The 10,738-nt window shown below is 48.0% G+C and overlaps 1 protein-coding gene across 1 annotated transcript; it reads right to left on the reverse strand.

The window, feature by feature from the left end:
- Nucleotides 1-285: 285 nt before the first annotated feature.
- LOC109750476 (E3 ubiquitin-protein ligase ORTHRUS 2) lies at nt 286-6,490 on the reverse strand. The gene is made up of 9 exons (XM_020309434.4): nt 5,922-6,490; nt 3,045-3,577; nt 2,566-2,691; nt 2,237-2,336; nt 2,076-2,140; nt 1,877-1,979; nt 1,655-1,793; nt 1,325-1,539; nt 286-1,232 (listed from the first exon to the last, which is right to left on the reverse strand). Exons 1-9 carry the CDS (start codon nt 6,387-6,389, stop codon nt 588-590), a joined length of 2,394 nt encoding a protein of 797 aa, XP_020165023.2. The 5' UTR covers nt 6,390-6,490; the 3' UTR covers nt 286-587.
- Nucleotides 6,491-10,738: the final 4,248 nt, after the last annotated feature.

Here is a 10,738-nt window from a genome sequence, read left to right on the forward strand (position 1 = left end):
GAGTTGGCCTAATTTATATCTTTCCACTCCAACCAAACAAGTAACTTTGTAGCTTACAACCCTGAATTCCCATTCCATACATAATTACCCCCAACAAAACAAGCTGTATTAGAAAAAGACAAGAGACATTTGTTTAGGAGAGATGCCTCCCAAACAGGCACATCGATCTCCGTCTCATTCCATCCAGATTTACAAGGTTTGGTTTTTTGAACAAAAACTAATATGCCATGTATTTTGAAAAGTTGTAGGAATATAGTATAACGCAAAAGCACTGCCAACCAAAAGTTGTAAATAGTTCAAGCATAATCATCATAACCATTACCTGATAGATAATATCCAGGATCCATATAGCAGGAGGGGGTACGGTACGGTATCAACTTAACTACAAGGTTCCGACCCAAAACGGCTGCCAGCGGCAGCATCAGCAACCAAGTTCCAATTCCAGTCTCCAGACAAGAGACAAATAGATAAAGCAGTCTTGCAAATGTAAAACTATATATATAATAATACACGACCAGCCAAAAAACGGAGCTTCTTCTTCAATGGTGGGCATCGGCCTCGGCGCCGCTCCTCCTCCACCGCCGCCTTCAGTTGTCGGCCTTGGTGTTGCTCCTGGTCCTGGAAGCAGGGCTCCCACCAGCCACCACCACGCCGCCGCTCCTGGTCGCACGGCGAGGGGTGCTCGCAGCAGCAGGGGTCTCCTCAGCTGCAGCAGCAGGGCTTGCCTTCTTCCTCTTACCGCCACCAGCTGCGGCGGCCTTCTCTTCGGCTGCAGCAGGGCCGGCCCTCTTCCTCTTACCGCCGCCAGCTGCAGCAGTGGCTGTCTCGGCACGCCCCTTGCGCTTCTTCTGAACCTTCTGGGCGCCTTCTTCTTCCTTGTTTTCAACCATCTCAGCGTCCTCTTCAGCTGCATTTTCCGCATCAGGAGCAGCAGTGGTCTTGATCTTCTTCTCGTCTTTGGCTTCCTCCTCCTGATCTCCCTTGCGCTTCAGAGGCTTCTTCAGCTCATCCTTGGCTTCAACCACGATTTTGACGACAGCATCCTCTTCTCCAGCCTTGTTCTCAGCACCATCATCATTCTCTTCCTCGTTCAGGCTGCTGTCGTCCTCCTCTTCCTTCTCCAGAGCATCCTCCTCATCGTCATTTTCCTCAGCAGATCCCTCCGCGTCTGGTTTCTCCTTGGCAGCCTTGGCAAGCAGATTGTCAATCAGATCCTTCATCTCTATGTTAATCTGCAACACAAATATCAGAAGGCATCCATCAGCAAAACATACTGTACAAGTATGTGGCATGCTTCAACGGAACTTGCGTTTTAATTGCATACCTGTGGGTTCTCCAGGAAGTCGCAAATGTCAGTTGGGCAGGAGGGGCAGTTCTTCACAATCTTCTGTGCCCGCAGAGTGCGGCCGCCCCTGCTTCTTTCCCTCATAGAACCCTCGTCGCCAAATGCAGCGGTCAAACAAGCTTTGCAGAAGTTATGACCACAGGGAGTGGTAAGTGGTTCTTTCATCACATTCTTGCAAATGGAACAGCCAAACTCTGCATAACCAGGTAGACACAAGCACGCGTTAAGAGAATGAATGCTTCGAAATAGATTCCAGCTCTTTAAGCCAAACAGAGTGTAGCAATCAAAACACACGACAAAAACACTAACCCTTCAACAGCCTCTCATTCATGGACATATGAGCACGCTTCTGGTATTTCCTGAATTGCTTGTCAGTCTCAGGATCACCAGACTGGGCGGGCTTCTTGCTGATTGGTGGAGGCTTCACCCACTTCCAGCCTTCATTTTCCTATAACAAACAGATACAGATCAGAGGTGATGATGTATGCTTGTAAGTGAAAACATCAGAAGAAGAAAATGGCGTGGACATACAACATAGTCCCACGAGGGGGATCCTGCCCTTTCAGTTATGTCAGTAGCACCTTGCAGCTCCTTGATCCTGGGCAGTGGTCTTGGCCGGTCACCATGAAGATCACTGAAACCCAGATACCACAACATCAGTGTAAGTAATGCCAGTTGATTTCAAGACAAAAGCATATTGCCAAAACAAAATGGTATCGTTTTGACAAACCTGGTCCATGGAGCTGGTTCATTGTCGCATCGTACGAAGAGATACCTGCAGACCTTGTATGTACCCTGAGACAGAAATCAAAAGAATACACATTATCTTCCATTCAGTTGCACAAGGTATAGAGCGGCAACATGGACCCTCTGTACAGGATTTAAAATCACCTGAACACCAATCTTCCTCCAACATTTCTCAATCCTGTAGACTCCATCATAGCGCACACCAGTTTCAGGAGCATATGAAGAACGCTTCTCTTTGTGGGACCTTTTTAAGATAATGTAGTCAAATATAAATAAGATGATAGAAATAATAAATATAAGCAGAACAGTGGATGGTCTCCATATATGCAGCACATGTAACAATGAAAAACAAATCAAGGCAATAATTAACAGTATTAACACTGCCAAGCTAACAGCGTCATACAGTCATATCAACTAAGTACATATCAAATGCGCATATATCTGAGGAAATAATTATGGTAAGAAAAACATACCGCACAACCCTGACAGGGTAACCCTTCTTGCAACTAAGGCGCAGAGCAGCATTCATCTTGTCAAACTTCTGATCAGAAGATTGCTCCTTGTTTGTTCGCTTGTTCCCACTTAGATCTCTTCCACCACTGTCAGTACAAATTATTTACAGAAATATAAGTGTGCTCATCTATAGGATCAGACACAAAAGTACTCCCTCCGTTTTTATTTACTCCGCATATTAGAGTTGACTGAAGTCAAACTTTGTAAAATTTGACCAAATTTATACAAAAGTATTTAAATATTTAGCATAACAAATCTATCTGATGTGGAAGTACATTCAACAACGAATCTAATGGTATTGGTTTGTTATTGTATATGTTAATATTTTTGCCTATAAACTTTGTCAAAGTTTGCAAAGCTTGACTTTGACCAAAACTAATATGCGGAGTAAATAAAAACAGAGGGGGTACAATGATAGCGAGTGAGTAAACTAGCAAACCTTCCAGTATACAGGAACCACTCCCCATGGTCCTCATCATCTATGTAGCCACCTGACAGCGCCACTGACTGAGCACCATGTTCTGACTGGCCAGCAATACCAGCAACATGAGGGAAATGAGCGCCCCACTGCCTGCACTCAAGGCGGTCTTCCCAGGTTTCCCCGACCAGCACACCAAGACGCCTTTTGGGGTCGTTCTCCGCTGGGATGGGGCCAAAATGATCAGGTGCAATGGTCACAAAGATCTGGCCACTTGAAGCATTTGCTTTCCCAGCCTTCTTTGCTCTGTCAGTTGTGAAAGCCTTGTCGGGTCTAGCCTCATTTCTGATGTAATGAACAGGATTTCCCGAGCCACCTGCACTAGCATTCTTTGCAGTCCTAGCCATACGGATAACCGCAACCAACGCTGCATTAATCCTTGGCTGCGAAGCCATTTTGGATGGGATTGGTCCCCGGCATTTTCCACATGTCCTTTTTCCACTGTTAACCCACTTTTCAAAGCATTTCAAGCAGAAGTTGTGGCCACACGGTGTCTACAAAGATTCAAAAGTAGAATGTAGTGATCAGAAGAGATAGCACCAAATATATAGTTGGCAGGAGTATGTTATCCTGAGTAAGGTATTTAGAACAGAAAAAGAACATACAAGAAATGCTTGAATATGAAATCATAATCAGACATAACAATGCATAAAAACAAGTAGAAATCATTATCAACAGATTATACACAGAAGCAATCATAGTTTTCAGCTTAAAAAGTGTGAACATGGCAAGTAACAGTCTCCTTTCAAATCTAGTGACAGTTAAAAGGCTATGCATGTGTCCAGAACCATGTCAAAGAGAGGCTATGTCAGGCAACCTATTATGCCAGCAGAGGGTGTCAGCAATAGTTGCTGGCTAAGATTACAAACCAAAAGGGCAAAGGGTGCTTCACATGCCCTGGTCCAACCAACCAAAGTAGGTAGTACAGAACTACAGATCAAGAGCTAGCCAATAACTATGATGAAGCCTGTTGGTCAATTAAGATATTGACTGGAATCACAAATAGGTAGGAAAGTGCGTAGGTAAGTGGTAAACCATGAACTCAAATAGATATTCAGGACTGCTGAGGTGCAATTGCAGGCACACATGGTTGTGAACCCAGCCATCTGGGTTCAAGGACTTACCCCAACAAAGTATGCCCGCTGGCTAAGGTATGTAGCTAAACCTGACTCAGCTTAAAGTTGAATTCATGATGAAAGGAAACATGAAACCAAAGATTGGCCAATACCAATTATCATTCAAGTTAGTTGTATTTTAATACTCTGCTAATCAACCTGGAATGAGTTTGGAGATTTGTGTATAACAAACATTAATTCATTCATATAGCATGAAGATGTTTTTACCCCTTGAACTGCGGCGTAGACCATGTATTTAATCACATTGCCACATACACAACATAGAAAATAACCTAGGCAGCACTAGATACTAGCAAATACAAGGGCAAATCAAATCATTTGGTCTACAGGCTGCACATTAGCAATCCAAGGGGCAAACAAACCAGAAAAGGTGAATAGACTTAACGAACCAGCAAAAGGAGCAAGGCCATCTACAGTAAGTTGCAAATGGCATTACACTACAGGTGACAAGCCTACCCAGGTATCATTTTAAGCAGCACACCAAAGGAGCTTCCCTGGGTCAAGTGGCCAGGTTACTAAAAAAAATAGCAACTGTTAAAATTGACTCCTGAGCAGAGAAAGGTGTGATCCTTTACTCCCAATTGACTACAGACAGGCACCAAACTGCCATCATCAGAAAAATACATGGTGCTGTAGTACTAACAACAAATAGACCACGGCTGTTATAGAGCTAGGATTCAGACACGCAGATGTATGCAATGCTGAATAATGCTCCCAGGTAAAAGCGATTCATGCTTCTGCTATAGAAGTTCACAGGTGATTAAGCCCACAAACAGACGAGGATGTGATCCTTCACTCCTATCTAAATAACTACAGACAAGCACCGAACACGCAAGCCATCATCAGAAAATAAATTGTGATGTAGCTATAACAACAAATAGGTCACAGCTGTTGTAGAGTTAGGATTCATATGTGCAGATGTAAGCAATGCTGAACAATACTTGCAGATAAGGGCCATTCTTGCTGTTGAAGTTTGCAGGTGATTAGCGGCAAACAGACACGGATGTCATCCTTTACACCTATCTAACTAGAGACAAGCACCGAACATGCATATCTTGAGAAAATAAATGATGCTATAGCGATAACAACAAATAGACCACATCTGTCGTCCTACAGCTATGAATTATATCTGCAGATGTAAGCAATGGAAGCAATGACCAAGACGAAGATAGAAGATTATCAGGGGATTATCTCACAGCAGGGTAGGCTGTGATCCTTTGCTCATACCTATCTGACTACAGGCAAGCGCAGAAGATGCATATCAAAATAAAATAAAATAAAATAATGATGTAGATATTACATTACAGCTACAGCAAACAAAAAACAGAGGGCAATTGACCGTCTCTGAAGCGCATCTGAAACCAATAGCAGTTAGAGCAGAGATGGAGCGACGGCATAAGGGAATGATGGGCGATGATTATGCGGGGGGAAATGGAAGCAGTGAGTGACCCAGAGGAAGATGATGGATCATTACTACCGCCGCAGGGCGCATCCAATGATACGGGATTTAACCATTATGACAGCAAGCGCGCACAGACAAAAGGTTACATTTTGCGGCGGGCGATGGGAGATCTATCGGCGCCGCGGATATACATACACAGTAAATAATTGCGGGATGGTAGTGGTGGATTTAATCATGGGCATTAATTTGAAAACTGACGGACGGGGAGCAAAACACGGGGGAGGGGAGGGGGTTGCTCACGGTGACGGGGCGCTCGGGGAGCTTCATGCAGAAGACGCAGCTGAAGTTCTTGCCGACGATCTCGAGCGCGTTGTCCTCGTCCTCCTCGTCGCCGTCGCCGTCGCCGCCGGCGGCGGCGGCGGTCTTGCCGCCGAGCAGCTCCTGGCGGCGCCGGGCCTTGTCCTGCTCGGTGAGGGAGGCGTCGGCCTCGATCTCGCGGATGGCGGCGAGGAGGCCGCTCCCCCCGCCGGCGCCCCCCGGCGCGGCGGTGGGGGCGGGGGCCGGGGCCGCGGAGGGGGAGCCGTTGTCCTCGCCGGAGCAGTCGGGGCAGGCCCAGGCGGCGGCGTCGGCGAGCGCGGGGGGGCGCGAGAGGCAGGGCGAGTGCCAGGGCGTGGCGCAGGTCGCGCACCGCAGCAGCTCGACCTCCGGCGGCGCCGCGGCGCGGCACACCATGCACACCCCGTCCCCGTCGCACGGCAGGTCCGGCATCTCCGCTCCGGCGGCGAGGGGGGCTAGGGTTTTGGGGAGTGGGGAATGGGGAGGGGGACGGGAAAGTTTGAAATTTTGATTTGGGGGTGGGGCGGAGACGGGAAGGTCGCCCTCCATTCCTCCGTCCGTCGCTCCTATTTCTAGGCCCGCGCGTGATGGGTGGGGGAGGGGCGGTGGGGCCCGCGTGACAGTGGCGAGGTGCGTGGGGGCGCACTGGCGTTGGGCACGGTGGGTTGAGTGCGCGGGGGAGGCTGAGGGGTGGGGCTCGCCGGACCTGGGCCCGGGGCGTCAGTGGCGGTGGGATGGGACGGCGTGGGTGGAGGGCGTGGGCGGGGCGGGGATTGGGGTTTCGGGGGGAGGGCGGGGAGGGAGCGCGGCAAGGCGAAAGTGGAGGCGTGCGGCGGGGCGAAATGACCCTACTGCCCTTGCTTCAGATTGGACTTGGGTCTCCCCTCCATCCCTGCTGTGAAATTTCTTTTTACCGCCCTCGATGGATGGCAGGCTAATCTGGGGGTGTTTTGTTCATAAGTCCTAAGACTTTTTTTAGTCCCAGGGACTAATGAAAAAAGACTCTCTAGTAGAGTCTTTTTCTAGTCCCTATAAAAAAAGTCCCTCCCGTTTGGTTCCTAGGGACTTTTTCTAGTCTCTAGGACTAAAGAGTCCCTGAACCAAACACCCCCTCTATCTGGCAGGCAGGGAGGGGGGTGAATGGGATGGGCTGCATCAATCTTCGCGCCGTGGAAACTCCCCAAAATCCTCTGGGTAATCAGGTGATCCCAAACCTGATCCTCCGGTAAGGTAAAAAAATTTTGGAGAGGTCACAGATGTTTTTTGTTTGCAATGTATTATGAAGAAGGAGAAAAAACTATTTCACATAATTTCCCATGCGTTGCGGCGGACGGAAATATCCCGTGATTTGCCTGCCCATGCTAATGCGATTGTGTAAACAAGTATTTGGCCAGGGGATGGCCAGCATAAACCAGTATATGATCTTATTTTGGTTGATGAGATGGGATGTGGGCTGACAGGGGATGGCCAGCATCAATTTTGGTGCCATGGGTGTGCCTGCTGGTCTGATCCCAAACCTTCTCCTCCGGGTAAGGTGAAAACTTTGGAGAGATTACAAATGTATTTTGTTTACAATGTATGTACAAAATAAAAATAAAATGTTCGTGTGTTGCGATGGATGGAGATGTCCCGTGATTTGCCTGCCCATGCTAATGCGATTTGTGTAAATGAGTGCTTGCCCAATGAGATCTTGCGCGTGATTTTATCTGTCCACATAAACTAGTATAGTATCTTGCTATTTTTTTTTTGTTAAGTGTTTTGTCGGTTGCCAAAGAAAACGTGATTTTGTTTTGTATAAGTCGACAAAGGTGGGCCGGTTAAGGCGGGTTTCCAAGGAGAATCGGTGGGGAATGTATAACATGTGCACCGTCCGCCCCGAATTAGTTGTCCCGGATCTGTTTGGATATGGATGTATGTACACATGTTTTTGTGTCAGGTGCATCCGTATCTCGGGAAGAGCCATGGCCCTAGCTCAACCCCTGCTAGGGCGGTCCCTGGGGAGGGGGGATCTAGGGGAGGCGGCGTACAAACGTACAATCCCCGGCTTGCCCCTGACAGTGTCGTCCCTGGGGAGGGGTGATCCAGGGGAGGCGGCGCACAAACGTACAATCCCCGGCTCGCCCCTACTAGTGTCGTCCCTGGGGAGGGGAGGCGGTGGGCGACGTGCACGCGTCTAATCCCCAACTCTCATTTAATGCTAGGATTTAATAGTAAAGACAAGCAAGTAAAACGGAATAGGAAGAATGAAATTAATATAAGGTGCTATAAAAGTAGGACCATCGTCGCCGGAAAAAAAACTAATGTGAATTTATGGTGGAAGCATACAAAGTAAAAATTGGCAGAAAGAGGACCAAGATCGAAACAAACAAATGCGGTAAAGTTAATTAAGATGGTAAAAAAATCATGGTACGTACATTTCGGTGTCGACAAGGAGAGGATCAGGCGATGGACATGTGGTTGTCACTAGGACCGTTCCCTTCCAATCTGACCATGGGATTTACGCGCAGTCACACTGCCTTCCTCGATCAGATTTGACTCGACGACGGGGATCTTTACCTCACTAATGTTTCCTTCTGACCTGACCATGAGATTTCCAGGCAACTCCTCGATCTGGCTCGACGATGGATGGCTTGAGTTTAGTAATATTTCCTTCCAACCTAACCATCAGATTTTTTTTTTCAAAAAGGAAGGACTCCCCGGCCTTTGCATCAGAACGATGCATACGGCCACACCTAACCATCAGATTTGGAGAACAAAATTAACATGCTAGAAATAGGAACAAGGTCCGACGAAAAAAAGGAGGTAAAGTTATGTTTGGGAAAAAAACTAAGCTACATATACATCACCGTTGAGAATGACAGGAAAAAAAGAAGTCAGAGAAGACAGAGAAATGACAGGAAAAAATGGCGGACATTCTCATGGTTGTCGTTACAACGGTAGGAGTGTTCTCCTTCCAGCCCGACCATGAGATTTCTGCGCAAATGATCAACCTTTCTGAACTGGGTCTGGCTCTGTGACAGAGGAGCTTGTCCTTTGACGAAGCATAAATGATCAAACTTTCTCGATTGGATCTGGCTCGGAAACAGACTTTCTCGATTGGATCTGGCTCGGAAACAGAGGAGCTTGCTCTTTGGCGGAGCGAGATTTTCTACGCAAACGATGAACCTTCCTCATTGATCTAGCTCGCGACGGATGAGCTTGCCCTTTGATGGAGCGAGATTTTCTACGCAAACGATCAACCCTCCTCGATTGGATCTGGCTCGGTGACGGATGAGTTGCTCTTTGGCGGCCGGATCAACCCTCCTCGATTGCATCTGGCTCGGTGACCAACGAGCTTGCTCTGCGCAAATGATCAACCCTCCTTGACTGGATCTGGCTCGGTGATGGATGAGCTGCTCTTTAGCGGAGTGAGATTTTCTGCGCAAACGATGAACCTTCCTCGATTGCATCAAGCTCGGCGATAGATGAGCTTGTCCTTTGGGAGCGAGATTTTCCGCGCAAACGACCAACCCTCCTCGATTCGATCTGGCTCGGTGACGGATGAGCTTGCTCTTGGTGGAGTGAGGTTTGCTGCGCAAACGATCAACCCTCACTGATTAGATCTGGCTCGGTGACAGAAAAACTTGCTCTTTGGGGGAGCTAGATTTTCCACGGAGATGATTAACCTTCTTTGGTTGGATCTGGCTCGGTGACGGATGAGTGTGCCCTTTGGCGGAGCGAGATTTTTTGCGTGAACGATCAACCTTCCTCGATTGGGTCTGGCTCGGCGACGGATAAGCTTGCTCTTTGGCAAAGCAAAATTTCCTGCGCAAACGATGAACCTTCCTCGATTGGATCTGGCTCGACGACAGAGAAGCTTGCCCTTTTGGGGAGCTACATTTTCTGCGCAAATGATCAACCTTCCTCAACTGGATCCCTTCGGCGGAGCGAGATTTTTCGCGCAAACGATCAACCCTCCTTAATTGGGTATGGCTCGATGACAAAGGAGCTTGCTCTTTGGCAGAGTGAGATTTCCTACGCAACGATGAACCTTCCTCGATGGACCTGACTCGGTGACGAAAGAGCTTGCTCTTTGGCGGAACGAGATTTTATGTGCAAACGGTCAACCCTCCTTGATTAGATCTGGCTCGGTGACAGAAAAGCTTGCTCTTTGAGGGAGCTAGATTTTCTACGCAGATGATTAGCCTTCTTTGGTTGGATCTGGCTCAGTGACGGATGAGCATGCCCTTTGGCAGAGCGAGATTTTCTGCGCAAACGATCAACCTTCCTCGATTGGATCTGGCTCGGCGACAGATAAGCTTGCTCTTTGGCAAAGCGAAATTTCCTGCGCAAACGATGAACCCTCCTCGATTGGATCTGGCTCGGCGACAGAGAAGCTTGCCCTTTTGGGGAGCTACATTTTCTACGCAAATGATCAACCTTCCTCGATTGGATCTGGCTCAGAGATGGATGAGCTTGCCCTTTGGCGGAGCGAGATTTTCTGCGCAAACGATCAACCCTTCTCAATTGGATCTGGCTTGGTGACGGAGGGAGCTTGCTCTTTGGCAGAGCGAGATTTCCTGCGCAAATGATGAACCTTCCTCGATGGACCTGGCTTGGTGGCGAAAGAGCTTACCCTTTGGCGGAGCGAGATTTTCTGCGCAAACGACCAATCTTCCTCGACACGAGATTTTCTGCACAAAGGACTAATCTTCCTCGATGCGAGATTTTCTGCGCAAATGATCAACCTTCCTCATCTGGGTCCGACTAGGGGACATTGGAGCTTACCCTTTGAAACAACA

Source organism: Aegilops tauschii, chromosome 1 (genome assembly GCF_002575655.3).
Source record: "Aegilops tauschii subsp. strangulata cultivar AL8/78 chromosome 1, Aet v6.0, whole genome shotgun sequence".
Taxonomy (NCBI): domain Eukaryota; kingdom Viridiplantae; phylum Streptophyta; class Magnoliopsida; order Poales; family Poaceae; genus Aegilops; species Aegilops tauschii.

What these genes read in the sequence shown, in the direction of transcription:
- LOC109750476 (XM_020309434.4), bottom strand. Translation starts at nt 6,389, where the DNA reads ATGCCGGACCTGCCGTGCGACGGGGACGGGGTGTGCATGGTGTGCCGC. An exon ending in GAACCAGCTCCATGGACCAG is followed by an intron (nt 1,980 to 2,075) that starts GTTTGTCAAAAC and finishes TCTGGGTTTCAG; the next exon opens with TGATCTTCATGGTGACCGGC. An exon ending in GAATGAGAGGCTGTTGAAGG is followed by an intron (nt 1,540 to 1,654) that starts GTTAGTGTTTTT and finishes CTGGTTATGCAG; the next exon opens with AGTTTGGCTGTTCCATTTGC.